This window comes from Opisthocomus hoazin, chromosome 5 (assembly GCF_030867145.1).
Source record: "Opisthocomus hoazin isolate bOpiHoa1 chromosome 5, bOpiHoa1.hap1, whole genome shotgun sequence".
Taxonomy (NCBI): Eukaryota; Metazoa; Chordata; class Aves; order Opisthocomiformes; family Opisthocomidae; genus Opisthocomus; species Opisthocomus hoazin.
Window position 1 is genome coordinate 17724059 of NC_134418.1, and position 18416 is coordinate 17742474.

Here is an 18416-nt window from a genome sequence, read left to right on the forward strand (position 1 = left end):
AAGAAGCCTACAATGCTTGCATGCTTCAGTCTGCTCACACACAGACCAAATGGAACATCTATGAAGTAGTGGAATGCAAGACACACGTTCACCTTGATGGCAAAATACGTGTAGGAGCTGTGTGGCTGCAGTATCTACTTACCTTCTGCATCATAAGCTTGAAAAAGCAATGGTGCTGGGGTGCAGCAGGCTACCAAGCGTCACAGCCACAGCTGGAAGAATTTCAGCAGAATTCAGAAGAGACTTGTGTAGCAATCCGGAAGGGCGGAAATGCAGCTCAGGACAGTATAAGAAACTCTGGAGTACACTGTAACCCAGCACCATGTGATACTGAAGCGATGGCAAAGGCAGAAGGTTTCTCAAAGCGTAAAAACTGCCACGGTGCACAGTAGATGAGGCATTGAAAAGGAAATACTGGAGAAAAACAAAGATTCCACAGGAGGAGGTGCCAGCTGCAGACAGTAATTCTGTTCATGCACTCGGAAGCACAAGACATGACAGACCAGCACCAATCCCTCTGGAGGCAAAAATGCAGAAGTTGCACATCAGCTGTGACTACACCGGATCACTTTGTTCCGTGTGAACTCACAGTGGTAATGGCTATAGCAGATCAAGACTCTGTAGTATTTTATTGCCATGTAAGCAGAATGTGTTCCATAGCTGTGATTATATGCTGAAAGTCAAACCAAACTTACTTTCTTGTAGATCTCGTTTAATATGCAAGAATATGATTCTCCAGTAAGGATGAATTTTGATATCAGCAAACCAAAGCTTTGGAAGTCTTTCTTTTCAAGAAGTTTGCCATACCCTGGTCTCCGCAGTGTTCAGGTATTAATGTATCTACTACTGACTCTGAGGGGTTGAGAGATTACAGACTTAGTATAAACAGAGACTAAGTTCTTTGGACTTCTACAGTTATTTAAGTAGTAAAAATAATAAAGATTTTCCCAGGCACTTCTTAAAAAATGAAAGCAGGAATACAGCACAGTATTTGGTTTTATACAGCATGATTGCACATCGTTTGTCCAATAAATATCTATGTAAGATCTGAGAACACTGAAGTAAATGGGACAAAGCTTTAACACAACCTGTCCAAAGAAGTAGCTTGGTGTTATAAAGAAAATGTCAACTTTTGTCTTACAGCTTGAAATAATGCCTTCCTAGCTGTACATACATCCTCAGTAAACAAACAGGAATATTTCTAGTTCATCAAGAACATAAGCAGTTGAAGTTTACAGGGAAAAGGAAAAAAACAACCAGCATTACACACAAACATCTCATTAATGTTTTTATTGTCTCTACTAATAATAGATTTAGTATAATTGTGAAGATGTGAGTACCATCAAGGCAGCAACTTCTGAAGTTACATTGCTGTATAGTTAGAAGAGATTGCACTTTCTAACATTTAAACTTTTTATTTATTGCTAGCCTGAAGAATTAGTTTATCAGCATTCAGACAAGGCTGCAGCGATGGAACTACAGGGCAGGTAATTCTACCTCCGAAACAAATGCTGCCAGTGCTGGTCACTGGAGGTGGAGCACTTCATGTTGCTCAAGCATATTCGTACCTAGGTCCTACAAACTTCAGTGCTAGCAGATGAGAATAGCCTAAAATCAGAAACTGTAGCATGCAGGGTTTTTTAAAACTTTCTCTCTTTAATGCAGATTATCAGACAGAAAGAACTGATCAAGCATTGCTGTACAGTTTCCTAATAAGCCAAAATGCTGTAGAGAGATGGGGAGAGGGTATGAACTACAAAGGGTTGTAAGCCCCTGGCCTCCCATTCTGTTACTGAGCATGCAGGCACCATACAGCTACACTGGCAGTGCTTTTCTGTGCTTTTAGGTAGTTCTAAATTTAACTGAGGTCATTTCTGTTCCGCATAATCTGTACTGAGTGTGTCAGGGGAGGGAGATCCATTCAGATGTCCAGTAAATATCAGAATTGTAATAATCAGTGTATTCTATTGCAGGATTGAAAAGATATTAAAAGATAAGATTATGGAATGGAGACCAAGGCACCTAACTCGTTGGAACAGATACTGTACCTCCACCCTGCGGAACTTTCTGCCCCTGCTGGAACAAAACCAAGGCAAAGACGTAGAAGACGACCATCAGGCAGAGCTGCAAAAACAGCTAGGAGATTACAGGGTACAGCTGCGAACATACATGGCTTGTGCATGGGAGTAGCACTCTAAAGCTGCTCTGTGGTATAGGAAGAGTGTCCTAGGCTATTTATTTCTTCCATTACCAAAAGTCACAAGAGCTTCTGTACCAAAGATAAACCAATGTAGTATTTAGAGATGGAAGGAGTGATGATCTATTATTTCATTTGTAGATGGCCAAGAGAAACTTTCTGCTGAATGTAAAGATAAATTGGCTGCACTGTTCTTGTATTGTTGCTGTATCACAACACTCACTACCTCCAATACACAAATGCAGGTGCAGTCTCCTAGCACGGGCTGCTGGATACATTAACTCTCAAGTCTGGTCAGTCAGAACCTGGCACCAGTGCTGAGCAGTGCTACACGCAGTCTGCTTCCAGGTGCAGGGGCGCACACAACCCTGTGTTTCACTTCAGTTGTCTGCTCTTTAAAGACAAAAGAAAATTTACTTAAGTATTCACTGCAGCCACTGCTGCACCCGTGCATTCTTCCTCCAGGCTGTTCTGAAGGTCAGACCCTCCTGCTCTTCTCGCAGCAGACACCTGGTAACAGGACTGTACGCAGCTATGGCAATTTTCCAAGTGAGCGAGGTTTCAGCTCCTGTCGGACCTGAAACGTGTTATGGGCAGGAGACATTCGCCACCCCAGCTCCCAGCCAGTGCAGGCAGGAGAACATAATGAATTAAAAGCAGTTAAGAGGTAGAAAAGCAGCCAAGTTATGCCGTATGTGTTCAATAATACAACTTTGTACTAGTGGGTTTCTAAGTATCTTCACTTTGAACTTAAAGAGGAAAACTGTCAAAGCTTGCCTAGGGTACATGAAATGTGGAGGTGATATTAAAATACAATATGGGCTTTTTTATTGCATCTGCTCATGCCAGCAATAGAAAAGATAAATTTACATGCACAGTAAAACACATTTTTAAAACTGTATTTATATTCAGATGCCTTTACCTTTTCTTCTTACCTTACGGGTTTGTTCCTCTTTCTTTCTCCCAGGTCTCTGGATTCCCTATTCATATGCCATTTTCTGAAGTCAGACCTTTAATAGAAGCTGTACACAGCACAGGAGTTCATACCATTGATGTTTCCAATGTTGAATTTGCTCTAGCCGTGTATATTCATGCTTATCCCCAAAATGTTCTGTCTGTATGGATTTATGTTGCTTCACTTGTGCGAAATAGGTAGTATAGATCAGTCAGAACAGCTCAAGAAATTTGCTTATGTAGCGGTAAACACAAGAGATTTCTCACACTGCTGACCAGAGCTGTCCCAGAGTGAGACCCAGGCTTTTAGCAGCTGCAAACACATGAGCTTTCGTCACCCCACAGCCACCGAAGATATTACTTATTACCGCTAAGGAAGAGACTGACAGCTTGAAATTCCAGTACCAACAGGTGATTTTTAGACAGCATTTTGTAGCCCCCAGGGGGACATCCCATCTTAAAAGCATTGCACGTGCCCACATGCAGTGACACTGCAGAGCAACGTCGTAGAGTTTGGCCGCCTCATTTTCAGGGGAAGGCTGGTTCCTGGAATCATGCCTTGAAGACTGTTTTGAGCTAGTCACTTTATTTTATCTACAGCCCTTCTTCCTGTTCAAAGACACTGTCAGTTTGTAAGTTTGTACTGCAACTGACAGTTGCAGTGCAAATAGTTTTCCAGTACCTGAGTTCCTCAGTGAAGACCAGGAGTGTCTGCCCACGAATAAATTTCATGCCCCGAAGAGCCATCAGTGAAGGTCATACTTCAGTTTTTAAGAAGCTGTTTCTTCTCCTACTTCGTACTTAAGTGTCTAACGCCAGCACCATTTAGAGGTGTAATGACGTTTTCTTTAAAAGACAAAGTATTTAATAAATATTTTTACCAAAAACTAAGTGGAAGCTCATTCATTTTATACAAGAATTTGATTAAATTGCTTTGGAGTATGAGATCCTTATCTGCAAGTTACCCTAGTAAAAGATTGTCAAAGAGTAGTTTGCTAAAAATCAGATCTGCTTATTAGTGTGTAAGTAGTGGTGTTAACTGTTAATGCTGATGTAAATTCATATCCTTTTCCTGCAGTTACCCTACTAATTAAAGTGAAAATGATGGTGAGTTGAGCTAGGAAGGATGTTCATCAGAACATGTCAAAGTTCAGATTGTTCTTAACTCCAGACTAGGCTCAGCCCATCTAACAGACACAAAACCTTTGGTTTAGAGCCTGTGGCTCCCACCACAGGTTCCGTGTATAAACCTCCACCGGAAAGGAGTCACTACGTGGTCATCATGTGATGCTTTGCTGAACAACACTGATGGCATCTCCCAAGCACAGTCAAGCTCCCCTGCAGAGAAGGGTGAAGAAGCAGCACAACGCAAGTGAACACAACTTTCTGCAGCTGATTCAGCCCTCAGCTGTGTCACTGCTGACCTGCACAGAAGCCACCACCCAGCAGCAAGGAGGAGAAGGAAGGACCTCTAGCTGCACCCTCCCAGCCTCAGAAACAGGAGCTCTGGAACAAGGACAGACCCAAGAAAGCCCACCACGTACCTTACTACTCTCATCTTGCCTCAGAATGGCCATGTATCTACTCTGACTTTTGGGCACTGAAGTGAATTTAATGCAGCTCACTTGACAGTTGCTGGAATAACAGCATCCTCTCATACCTCTTCTGCAGGCTGCCGCGCACTGGACATTCTGCCTCTAGCCTGTGTTCAGCTGTTAGCTGTGAACAGCCAACTCTGCACCAACTCTGCAGTCACTTGTATTTTTCTTACCTTACTCCTCTTCAGTACTAGCAGGAGCAAGATGGTGCAAAAACTTGCAGTTTATTGTAACCTCCAGCTACGCCTGTAAGCTGGCTTCCCAGACACCAGGAATCTTGAAAACTACATACAGCACTGTGACTTCTAAATACAAAATAAATAAATACTACTCAAAAGGATTTATCCAGTTAGTAAAACAGGTAAAAATTACAGTTCGACATACTGTCAGCCTTCAAAATTAGGCAGGATAGGGGTGAACAAAGCCTGTCTGCCTTCCACAAAGGCTGCCACCTACCCCTCCTCTGCCCAGAGAAAAACAGCCTGCAACTGCACCAGTCATACATGCAGGTGGCCATTAACGTTTGCAACTTCACTTGGGCCACACCACTCGCTTCCTCTTGCAGTGGGCCCTTCCCCACAGCCACACGCGTCTGGAACACGACTCGTCGCTCCTCCCAGCGCTCAGCAGCGCATTCTCTGCCTCCCTGCCAGGCCCCACTGTTCACCCAGGGGACATTTTAGAAAAATCAAAACAATGGGGAAAATAGATTGCTGTCTTCTACAGGTTTCGTATGGAGCGGCACCGACAGCCTGTGAAGGTGTTTCAAAAATGCACCTTCGCACAGTCATGGGAAGAAAACACCCCAAACAAACCTCTCCCCTCACAGCTCTGCACCCACCACAACGCCCGCTCACCCACCCGATCTCTGGAGACTGCTGGCGTGGTACGCCGGGATGTCACACCTTGAAAGCATATATATTCAACTGCTACATACATTTTTTGTTGGTGGGAATGTTTTATTGGAGTATGTCTTTCAAGCCCAAATACAAAACCAAATGCAAAAGGAAGGTGGGAATTTTCCTAATTTTGCAATATAAAGAATGACTTCAGGATGAGAGGAAAGGGGGAGAAACAAAGCTCCTAAAGATGTATAATTGTTACCCAGATGCAAACAGTACATTTCCAATTCTCTGCAGAGCTTTATGTTGTACTTACGGATTCAAAATAAAAAAAACATTCACTTAACACAAAATAATCCAGTAAAGTATATTTAAGTGCCAGACTTGGAAGAAAGTGGCATTAAAAAAAAAATCTGAATGTTTTCCCGTCTTCCCCAAATTAAGTAGAACAAAACCCAACACCCTTCAAACCAGATGAGATTTTGTGAGATTGTTACAACACTGTACAGCACACTCATAATTAAGATTTTGAAGTTGTGGGCAGGGTCAGGCTAGTATAAACAGATCTCACTCCAAGGATTGTTAACACAAGATGCAAACTGTAAGTAAAGTGCATGAAAGGAAGCCTGCTCAGCTAAATGAAGTAGACTGAAAGATCGGAAGGCAGCGGTCATTCGCCAGAGCGGCAGCAGGCCCGAAAACCACACTGCAAATTCTGGCATCCACTGGCGGTTTCAGCATGAGGACCTGCACAAAAACAGAACAAATGTGAAAAGAAGAAAAGGCCATTTATTTAGATTCAGAATTCTTGTAACCTGGTAATTCAGAAAATGTTTCTCTTCTTGATACACTAAACTTCATTCAGCACTGTGAAGTCTGAAGCACTGCCAGCACCATTGCAGTACAAAAACCTCAACTGGAACAGTCATTTTTCCAGAGATTTCTGCTCCGATAGCTTAGTCCCATGAATGTAACACACTGAGAATGACACAGATGTACAATGAGCAACACTAAATGAGCAAGTTTAAGCAAGCTCTCTCACAGCTAGCTTTCAGAACGGAGGTATATTTTCACAATGCATATTTAACTCCCATTTTTCAAATTCAGATGATGACTTTGTGGCATTACCAAAAAAACCACAATCTCCAACAGTATTTCTACTATAACGGAAACAGCTTTTTAGACTGGAAGGTTTTTTTCTCCATGAATGCTTCATGGTCAGCTAGACTCGTGTACTCTGACTGGAAATTTAAAATCCAAAGAGAAAAATCACCTTCAGTAGCACTGCAGTTATCAAAAGCCGTGAGGGTAAAGAGCAGCCATTCAAAAAGAAACAGACAGTATCAACCAGCACTGTAATTCTACCCACCTCCACTTACCTTCGCTTACTGTTACCCCTTTTATTTCAAATGTTAAAGTGATCATGAGATAAGAAACTATTAAATTTATTAGTACAGGATTTTATTTCCTGCAGCCCCACGCCTGCTTTAGAGACACAAACATTTACATTCATGTTGGCTGAGTTCTGGCACCCAGCAGAAATTGGAAGTGGGTTGTGGAGTTAACTAAAACAAGCTGGTAAAGACCTAACCAGGACAACCCAAATTTCCCCCCTTTCAAAGAACATTTAAGGTGTTTTTCATACATCTAGAAAAGATTGGCAAAATAATGTCATGAACTAGGGCACCACGCTACATCTGGCTTGTTTTTTCCCCCTCAAACAGTAACTTATAGTCGTAATTCAATCAACTTTCAGGAACCTGGTATCTGGAAATCAGCTTTCTGCTTCATGCCACACACCGATGAGCAATACTCTACAAATTAATTAAGTTAATATGCAAAACAAACCTGAAGCTATAATAAAGGACAATGGTTACAGTATGCAAAACAGTGAACTTTTCATTTGTCAATAAACTCATGTTCCTTTTCAAATCTTCTTATTCACCTGAACTAAATTTTGATCCTCCAAGTCACTTACGAGCTAGAGTTTGAAAGCTTCTTCGCAAGTCCTTTAGAAAGGAGACTCGGTGCTTCCGAACAGCGGGTTTGGCAGAGCGTGTTCCGTGCAGCCGCATTATCCGAGTCGTAGCAGACCCTCCTCATCACTGCCACAGCCAAGCAGCGCAGCAGTAATTCTGAAGCCACTGTCACTTTTCTAGTAAAACGCTTGCTGACAAAACGTACAGACCCACAACATCCCAAGGAAGGGAACACTCCGTATACGTCAATATTGTTTGCCGTCCTTTTCTTGCTCATTTTAAGAACGTTCTTCCTCATGCCCACAACTGGAACATAAAAACTGCCCTTCTAGGTCTGACCAATGGTCCGTCTAACCCTGCCACCATCACTGGCAACGGCAAGCGTGATCTAGGGAGACACAGGAGCCTATCGCGCGTACCTTTTGTATCTCCCCAGCACTCCTGACTTGTAGCAGGGACATCAAGGCCATCCCCTTCAGTATTTGTTTATGGCTCCGTTGGGCATGCATTTGTTTAACCTCTTCTTAAGCCTCCTGATACTAACTGCTTCCACAACTCCCCACAGGACCAAGTTCCAGAAGTTCACCGCATTGTGCCTCTGCTTTAAATCCGTTGCCTGCCCGCTTCATCCACTGTCGCCGAGCTCTAACACTGCGGAATTCGGAGAGTTATGGTTGCGCATTCACTTCATTACTGCTTTCCCAGTTCTGCAGTCATCCCGCTTTCAGCCTTCTCATTCCCAGATGGAAACATTCCAGCCTTTCGCGTGTCTCCTTCCCAAACAGCTGCTCAGTTCCCTAACTCTTTAGTGGCTCTCTCCTCTAACTCCACTGCACACACTCCTCTACATGGGGAGACACAACCACATGCAGTACTCCAAATGAGAGTGTCCCAAGGCTTCCAGGACCACGCAGCAACACCCTCTCTCTTGTTCTCAACACCCTGACGACATGTAACATAGGTGGCTTTTTTGGCTGCTGCTGCTGCAAATAGGAAAGATCTCAAAATTAGCACCGACAGCTGTCTGAAATCATCGCCTCCATGCTGCAACAGCCAGCTCTGAATTCAGCCTCATGCAGTCACAGTTTGATCACTCCCAGCCACCCGGACATACAGCCATACATACAGCCATACTGAAGCTCGTAAAGAAGTCCTTCTGGAAATCTTCAGTACTGGTATCGTTATTGAGGCAGCTCAGTACCACTCAAACGTGGTAATTACTCTGTGCATTTCTTATATCGCAGCAGCCATGGAAATGCTGATTAAGACTGATCACAGGACAGAACTCCGGGGGGGGGAAGGTGTATGTCACCTCCCAAATTCCTGTCCATCCTGTGACCATTAAGTCCTCCCCTTTCTTCCTATCCTTTACAGAATCACAGCACGGCAGGGGTTGGAAGGGACCTCTGTGGATCATCTAGTCCAACCCCCCTGCTGAAGCAGGGTCACCTACAGCAGGCTGCACAGGACCTCGTCCAGGTGGGTCTTGAATATCTCCAGAGAAGGAGACTCCACAATCTCCTTGGGCAGCCTGTTCCAGTGCTCCATCACCCTCAGAGGGAAGAAGTTCTTCATCTGCCTATCTTTTAATTAGCTTTCAGTTTTTAAATTCAAACCAGTCTTAATGCAACTTAATAGTCTCAAAAACTTAGAAACTGCAGCATCTGAAAAGTTGATAGGTTCATTTCTTAATTTATTAGGCACCAAATTAACTACAAATGACATTAACCACATCACAATGAATATTAACCCTTCTTCCTGTGCTGCATTTCTTGTCCCATGTCTAAATGCCTCCTGCTCACTGCAGGGGCTTGGACTACATGACTTTTAAAGGTCCCTTCCAACCCAAACCATTCTATGATTCATTCTAATCCTCATACCATCAGTAACTTTCCTTTACAGCCTCTGATAAAGAACTCTGATGAAATGAAATATCCAGGGTTCAAACCACATCTCCTGAAATTTCCCACCCTGTATTTTTTCTTAGTGTATACAGGCAATTCCCATAATTTGGAGGATATTTTACACTCTTACTACAACAAGGTAGTAAGTGTCATTAACAGTTGCTTTAACAGTAAGGCCATTTAGTTATGAGTCATTTAAGTTTTGACATGGCAACTGATCTCCTCCATAATGCCTTAGCCCTCAGCTTGTTATTTTTACATTTGCTACAAATATCAAAATTGAAATGCCTTGCTTTTGATCCCCACAAAGACACTTTTTGCTTCCCTAGCTTTGTTTACTGCAACTGACTTTTGGCTACACCTCTCTGGCTTCCTAATCTCCAATTTCCTCACTCTCAATCACTTTCAGAAGGCTTCCCCTCTTTCTACTGACTGTGAAGAGTTAATGAGTACTAGCTAGTGAAGTGCCTAAATTAAATGTTTTGGGCTGGGTCACCTGGGAAAGCAAAGTTAATCAGGTCTAACCTGCTACAGTATGTTACTGGTTTAGTTACCTCTAAACTGAATTAGTGTAATGCTTTTTACATGCATGTCTGATTACTCAGATGCTTCAGGTGACCCAGAACAGAGGTCTGCTTACTCATGATGAACAGCTCTCTGTTTTCAAGTAAATTACATCTGAACCCATCTTGCAATGTAGGAAAGGAGCATAGCTATTTGATTACTCCATTTTATTACATGCATTAGTGAAACAAAAATTAGTCAAAATTTCCTAGAAACAAGTTAGGCATTTCACCAAGACTCCATGGCAACCCAGACCAAGAGCTTGGTGAAAGAACTGCTCCAGCCAGGACAGCTGCCTGCCTCTACCACATCCCTTCAGCCGCTTGGTCTAGCTCTCACCTGTAGCAGCGGAACTTTCATGTGGTCTGCAGCAAGATGGGTCCTTGACCCATCTAGGAAGGAGGAAAAAGAGACAAAACCAGCTTTCAGCTACCCCAATTCTTGACCGAGTTTATCAAACAGCCACACAGAGACTAGTGCTGGCCACGGGCAGGCAGTGAGAACGAGCTGGGAGGAACATAAAGGAAGGAAGGACAGACAGTTCTTTTTTCACAGTCACCACCAGCAGGAGGGTCCATCACCAACACCAGTACCGTATTTGATGCCAACGTAAAAAAGTAACACATTACAAGGGAATGACGAAAAAAGTGATCAAATTAAGCATTAGCTTTTAAAAAAGGTAAACTCAGATTTGAATTTAATATTGCCTTTATCTAAGTGCTACTCTCTAGCAGCCTTTGGTAAAGTTACACTTACGACCTTTACGAGAGGACCTTGATTATCTGTAGGACTTAAAGAAAGACCAAACTCCTGAAATCTAACAATACATTCCCATATAAATCTGTACACAGGAGTCCATAAATCTTAACAGAAATTGCAGTCTTTGCTCCATTGCTGGAAGACAGATCAAACTATAACCAATGAATTTCTAAAAAGAGTGAATCATCAGAATCACCACAACTTCATTAATGCCCTATTCCTTTAATTACAGCACCTGAGGACTACATCATTAAAAAAACTCTAGAAACTGAATCATACTTAAAAGCTGCAAGAGCCACTGCTGCAGAGAGCAGGGAGCCCCATTTTTGTAATCCTGAAGCTGACAGCACTCCAGGCTTTAAAACTGAGAATACAGTACAGAGATGGAACACAGCTGGACAAAACAGGCTATGGGGAAATCCAAACTTTTAAGTGGCAAGAGCTAACTCAAGCATTAAACTCTTCTTACTGAGTTCAGTGTGATTTACTATCAAGTGTGTTTTAGACATTAATAAAATCAGCAATTAGAAGGGGTGTACACTGACAGATTTGTTCTCAGCTGCAGCTAAGTGTTATCTAACTCCAGGTTTCCGGTGTTGAGCAAAACATAGGTAGACACCCTAAACACCAGTATGCAAACCAAAATCTGAACTCTTAACAGTAAACAAACAGAAAACAAATTCGTAAGTGTGCTCAAATTCATGGTCTCTGCTTACAAAAACTGTGTGATATTACTGCTGTGCAACAGCAGTCTGTGACTCAGACCCAGCTGAGTCTGTCTAACCATAGCTGCTCTACCTTTTCAGTCTTAAGTCTACTGAAAAGGTAGAGCAGCTATGGTTAGACCAACACTTGCAATGAAAGTTGCAGACACGCCAACCACAGAAGTCCAGTAAGCCCTCCACAAAGAAAATCCAGTGATGCTGCATGTAACGGCCCCCGTTAGGCTCAGTGTTGGTAGGAAAAAAACCCTGAAAATAGGCCATATGTGAAAATAAAGCCCTTATGTCAGACAACAAGGTGGTATCTTTATTATTCAAAGATGGCTAAATTCCTCGCTGTTGGCTCCATTTTTTGTTCTGCAAGACTGACCGGCTTTCCAGCATGATCCCAGAACATACCTCCTTCTCTGAAAACAATCCCCGATATGCTGGTGGGCAAAGAAAATTACGGAATTATTCTCTACATGCTTACAGACCAGTAATCTTCGTGCAGCAGTTAATTATACAATCTATATATGCGCAAACAAACAAACAGCTTCAGGTATGGATTGATTTAAATGAAAGAGCTATTGCTTTCCCTATAGTAACTTTAGAAATACCAAATGATGCAGAAATAGTTCAAGCTGCCACAGAAATCCTGCTGCTCACAGAGTGGAACAAGGCATTAGCTTTACACTGAATAGCCCTATCACAAAGAAGTTTGAGCGAAAATACAAAGAACAATACCCAGATAAAACTGTAGGAGATTCGGTTATAAAAGGTTATTTCCCATTTCAGAATTTTGCTAGGACACCCTGTAAGTTTTTATCGTCTTCCTTCTTAAAGAAAACAGCCACAAACTTCTGAGATGCTACTGTTTCTCAGTAAGTGAGAGAAGTCAGACCGTTACAGCCTCACTCTCCTGTTGATTTCTCTCTACAGGAGTAACTGTTCATCCACGGGCAGGCATGATGCTGTACAGAACCAAGCAGAGCTTATAGGCTCCCAGCAGGCAGTAAAAGGAAGGAAATAAACAGGATCAGGACAACTTTTACAGAATAATTTCAAAAAGTATTCTGTTTAACTGTAAATAATTTCTTGAGGATATCACAGAAAGCCAAGCTTTAAAGCAGTGTACTCGCACAAGAGATTCTGGCTTTGTAAACTAAGACAACATAGCGTATTTTAGGGACAAGGAGAGAAACAGAAATGTCTGAAGACAAATGAGAACATCAAGTCTGGTATTACTAACAGAAGTAAAAGCAGAGGAAAAATGGCAAGGAATAATATGTAAAAGGAAAAAGGCTTTTAACTGGTCTCTGAAGACATCTTTAAACTCAACATAGTGCAGGAAGGAAAGTCAGTGAAGGATTTTAAAAAACGAACCTTAAATTTTTCAGGTTGAAACTGCAGAAGATTTTTAAAAGCTGTAGCCTGGATGGAATGGAGTAACAAAAAGCAAGCGTCTCAAAAGAAAAAAAACAATCTTCAGTGTCAATAAAGTGCATAAAGAACTGCAAAAATTATGGATGCAAAATATGATTTAATACTTTCACTTCTAATATTAGGATCCAATCCAAGCGTATCATCTTGTATCAGTTCCAATGGATTGAATACCCAAATGTCAGTACAGATTTACTTGTAGCACCAAAGCTCTGGCACCCTTAACCCCTGCTGTAGCTGCATCTCAATATATATGCAAATTACCAAGCTGAACACCATCAGCTACAAGGGAATATCATTTTTTTTTTTCCAGACAATTAGCTCTTACAGTCTTGCGAACTCAGTTGTTACCCTCCTTTTCCCTTCCTTTCTGCTGCACTTACCTGTTTTATATTCACACATGGAACACCCGTCACACCACTGTTCGCATTTCTAATACTATGAACACTTACTGGACCTAACATAATAGACTAATACCAGCATGGTCAGCACTGAAAAGACTTGCACCATAAACACATTTTATGCATTTATCCAGATCCTTCCCCACCTTAGATCCATCCCTAAGTTACTGACTCAAGCAAAACGAGCATTGAACAAAACTAAATTACATTTTCTGTAAGGACACGTGATGGTAGGATCAAAAACATCCTACACCAAAACTACTGCAATATGTGAGGTTTGCATGGCAAAACACATCATTCCTTTCCTAAAAGTCATTGCTTTGGTACCAATCTAATGAAGTCTCTGTCTCAAATTATGACCATAAAGAAAACATACACAACTATGTGGTTTACAGGGAAGAGATGGAGAGGGCAAGTGTGTATTAGCTATATGGAGACTTGCTTTCTAGCCCCTATTATTTATGCCAAACTAAATTATGAGATAGATGGACTAAAAAATGCTTTTTTAGGTAATACAGAACTGTACTAGTATCAATCAAAAAACCCCAAAAGAACAAATGAGGAAAAACTGACTTAACAGTTGTCATTTCACAATTAATCTGTGAAACTCAGTGCTACACAGCGAAGAAAAAAAAGTGGGCTTTTGGCAGTTCTTCTTTTTGTGTTAAAAAGCGTCCTTAAACAAAACATTGCTCCCCAGAAAAGCACCACATCTTCATAAAAAGACATTACCGTTAATGTTGTCACAGTAGTAAAAGTGTTCATCATTCAGAGAAGGGCACGCGGAAACCAAATCCTGCAGGCCGGCACCGGTTACCGTGAGACACCCCGAGAGGTTGAGGTGTTCCAGCTGTGGCAGTCCTCCTCCCCGAGTCAATGCCCTGTCGACAGACAGAAGAGACGTGTTAAGAGCCCGCGCAGCACCGGACTGACTGCGCTGCCAAGTCACAGACTTAATCGTCTGTCTTGTAACAAAAACACGCCACACCTCTAATCAACATGCGGTTTTAAACCTGGCAGTTTCATACCCTGTAACGGGCATCACCCCTGAAGCTGTGTAACAGACCTGAAAAATGCCCCAATTTCTACACAAACTAACAATTCCTTCTGACAGACTTCAGTGGTAAATCACTTTGTTTATGAATGACTCCAGAGATGACCAACTATTTCTAAGAACTACCAAGACATTCTTCTCCAACCCACCACTGATTTTGGCAACCCGTCCATGGTGATGTATATTCCTCAGCCCACCCTGAAAACATGACGCTCCCAAGTCTGGTGCATTACACTTCTGAAAGTGTGACTGTCTCGTATTTTTTTTGGTTAAAATTATTCTGGAATCCAAATTTGTCTTTTCCTAGGGCTTACAGCAGAGCCTCTCTCTGCCAACACGCCACCTCATTATTCAAGTGGAATTTGCTATTTTTCCTCTGCATGCCAGGGCTTGGCTGCTGATGCAGCAGCCTCACAGACACACCACACCTGAGCAAGCACTCTGCCTCAGGCTGCCTGCTTCTCTGCCAGCTCCCAGGGCAGCCAGCCCAAGTTCAAGCACAAAACAAAACAAAAAAAAAAAATAAAATAAAATCACCAAGCCAGGCCATAAAACTGAAAATGCCTTCAGAACACCACCGTACAACTTTCTCCTGTCAGCAGGCAGAAGCAGAGCTGCTGACCACAAAACCAGCTATCAGTTAAGAACTTTCTAGGAAATGACCTGGCAAGTGTTTCTATTGCGAGGTTTCAGTCTCTCTCCTCACAGAATCACAGAATCACAGAATGGTAGGGGTTGGAAGGGACCTCTGTGGGTCATCTAGTCCAACCCTCCTGCCGAAGCAGGGTCACCTACAGCAAGCTGCACAGGACCTTGTCCAGGCGGGTCTTGAATATCTCCAGAGAAGGAGACTCCACAACCTCCCTGGGCAGCCTGTTCCAGGGCTCCATCACCCTCAGAGGGAAGAAGTTCTTCCTCATGTTCAGACGGAACTTCCTGTGCCTCAGTTTGTGCCCATTGCCCCTAAGTGCAAGAAGCACTTGTGGCAGCACACTCTCAGCCGTTACATACCGTCTTTTATCCAAAAAGCACCAACGGGAAACGGGCACCACAACTAAACCCTTCCCATGACTCAATGACCAAATCTCCCTTTGCTTTGAGATGACCAAGTCATGAAGAAACAGAGCAGTAACATGCAAGCTACCCACAGCATGACCTAACCAGCACCTAACAAAACCAGCGCCAGGCCACTCCACCACTTGAACAGCAACAAGCTCAAACGCAAGGCACAGCTATCTGAAGGTTACTCTGAGCAAGACTGACACCGCTGAGTGAAAGCGTGTCAGAAAAACCACCATGGGAGACATCTGAACAGATGGTACTCCTGAACATCAGATGGGGATGAAGTCTCCAGAGAGACAAAGCAAGGCCAGCAGTGCCTCACACTATTTCTCAGTCGACTGCAGCACACAGGACGGGTAGGTATGAAGTTTTCCCACTCCAAGAAGCTTTAATTAGCCCCAAGTGCTGCAGCACACCTGAGCAGGTGGCTCATGTCATTTTCACTAGGAAGCAGTAACTACATTTTTCTGACACAATACAAAATATCAATGGCAAATCTTATCACACACAGGAAATTTTGTAACTCTTGAAGCCATCCCACTGTTCAAGCCAACTACTTTTTCTCCTCCTTTAATTGCTATATTAAGTCCCATTTAACACGATGTTCTGCACATACAAAATTATCATAGAATTGTTACGAGTTGGAAAAGTCCCTTAAGATCATGAAGTCCAGCTCTAACCCCAGCAGTGCCAAGTGCACCACTAAACTTTGTCCCTAAGCACCACTTGTACACATCTTTCAAACACCTCCAGGGATGGCAAGTCCACCACTTCCCTAGGCAGCCTGTTCCAGTGCTTGACAACCCTTTCAGTGAATAAATTTTTCCTAACATCCAATCTAAACCTCCCCTGACAGAACTTGAGGCCATTTCCCCTGGTCCTATTAATTGTTACTTGGGAGAAGAGACCAACACCCACCTCACTACAACCTCCTTTCAGGTAGTTGTAGAGAGCAATGTACCCCCTCAGCCTCCTCTCCTCCAGACTAAGCAACCCCAGTTCCCTCAGCTGCTCCTCATAAGACCTGTGCTCTAGACCCTTCACCAGCTTCGTTATTCTTCTCTGGACAGGCTCCAGCAACTCAATGACTTTCCTGTAGTGAGGGGCCCAAAACTGAACACAGTACTCCAGATGCGGCCTCACCAGTGGCGAGTACAGGGGCACGATCACCTCCCTACTCCTGCTGGCCACACTATTCCTGACACAAGCCAGGATGCTGCTGGCCTTCTTGGCCACCTGGGCACACTGTTGGCTCATGTTCAGCCGGCTGTCAACCAGCACCCCAAGGTCCTTTTCTGCCGGGCAACTTTCCAGCCACTGCTCCCCAAGCCTGTGGTGTTGCATGGGGTTGTTGTGACCCAAGTGCAGGACCCGGCACTTGGCCTTGTTCAACCTCACACAGCTGGCCTTGGCCCATCAATCCAGCCTGTCGATAAATTATGTCATTATCCAGACAGGTTAAATGAGATGTTACTCCAGTTTTATGAAGTTTCAAGAGTACTGACAGGCGCATAATGAAAAATCAGTGAATGAACACAATGTCCTAATAAGAAATCACTGAAGATTAAATCTAAAAGCATTAATACTGCCTAGAACAACAAGTTCACAAAAATACTTTACTTCAGAGGATACGTCTAACATATTTTGGTTTTTTTTAAAGCCCAAAAGAAAAACTGGGGAAAGTTTTCAAGTCTGGTACTATAAATATTTTAAGATGCAAAGACCACTTAAAACACTTACCAGAGTTTCTTCAATAAAAATGTTTCTACTGCAACTAGGCAGACTGGCCCCAGAAGGATCCAACAAATAACATTAGAAAAAACGTGCTGCAGCAACATAGCTGAAACATGTCTCCTCACCTGAGAGCACGGTCTGTGATCTGGTAACATCCAGACAGACTGAGAAACTGAAGAACTCGCGCAGTCTCTTCATCTGTTTTTTCACTCCCAGAGTATGCAGAGTCTTTTTTCTCTGACTGCTTAGTCCTTGTTGGTTTTTTACACAGTGCAGAGGACTCTGGAAGTGCTCGAATAGTTCTTAGTGCTGTCCCAGCACAACAAAACGAGTGACCGCAGTAAATCAAGTCAGTAGAAGCACAATGCTGCTGCCACCCTCTAGTCCTTAATCCATAAATGTCTCTACCGAAGCACGATGCAGAACAACCAATGTGGGATGCTGGTTCCACAAGACAAAATCCTTCAACATTTCTGTGTCTCCACTCCGCAGCATCTTCTATGTCAGCCAAATCATCTGCATCTAGCATCCATACATAAGCAGAACTGAAGTTTTCCGAGTCATCAGGTTTAGTCCAATGCTGCTCACTATCTTCTCCCTCAATGAGGTTTTCGTTGTTGATTTCAGGCAAACAATTGTACTTCTTGTTGGACTGCAGAGTAATCTCTCTGTTTTTCCACAAAGTCTTAGCATTCCTGTTCCTGCAGCTTTTCAGAATACCTCTGTTCTGGTGAGTTGATATGATACCCAGTGCTCTGGAAATCCTCTCTATGGCAACATCTGTGATTTTTTCACATCCAGACAGATCAAGGTGGCGTAGATTTTGACAATAACCAACTGAAGACCAACTGAAATCAAGGAAAAAGTGATTTGGTTGGTTGGGGCTTTTAATTTTTGTTCAGAAACAGCTGTTAAGGCTAAATATACAAAAGAACATTTCACAAGTAAAATACATACACTAATTCACAGAATAATTAAAAACAAGACCCCAGACAGGTTAGATTTGATACTGCAAGCGCTGTATATACGACTAGAAAAATTTTGTCTAACGAAATCCAAAATTAATCACAAATCAGTAACAACCTGTATTTTTTCCATAGTTATACACAAAAGAAGTCCAAATTAGCCATATACAGAGACTTAATCTTTTTGCCAGACATTGAACAAATTTTTAAACAGTAGATCAGACTGCAAACACCAAATACATATAGAACAACAATTTCA

The 18416-nt window shown here is 42.7% G+C and overlaps 2 protein-coding genes across 6 annotated transcripts in view; one reads left to right on the forward strand and one right to left on the reverse strand.

Annotated features, from left to right (window-relative positions):
- CC2D2A (coiled-coil and C2 domain containing 2A) overlaps positions 1-4217 on the forward strand; it is a 68534-nt gene extending 64317 nt beyond the window's left edge. For 2 of the 4 annotated variants that reach the window (XM_075420559.1, XM_075420560.1), the window contains 4 exons: positions 706-828; positions 1429-1487; positions 1974-2151; positions 3165-4217. In XM_075420559.1, the coding sequence (XP_075276674.1) occupies positions 706-828; positions 1429-1487; positions 1974-2151; positions 3165-3353 (549 nt within the window). In that variant the 3' untranslated portion in view covers positions 3354-4217. The remainder of the gene's footprint in view (positions 1-705; positions 829-1428; positions 1488-1973; positions 2152-3164) is intronic. The other 2 variants (XM_075420562.1, XM_075420561.1) reach the window with 1 other exon arrangement.
- A 1453-nt stretch (positions 4218-5670) lies between these two features.
- FBXL5 (F-box and leucine rich repeat protein 5) overlaps positions 5671-18416 on the reverse strand; it is a 37295-nt gene continuing 24549 nt past the window's right edge. For both annotated transcript variants that reach the window (XM_075420567.1, XM_075420568.1), the window contains 3 exons: positions 17318-18040; positions 14075-14223; positions 5671-6338 (listed from right to left, as the gene is read on the reverse strand). In XM_075420567.1, the coding sequence (XP_075276682.1) occupies positions 6262-6338; positions 14075-14223; positions 17318-18040 (949 nt within the window). In that variant the 3' untranslated portion in view covers positions 5671-6261. The remainder of the gene's footprint in view (positions 6339-14074; positions 14224-17317; positions 18041-18416) is intronic.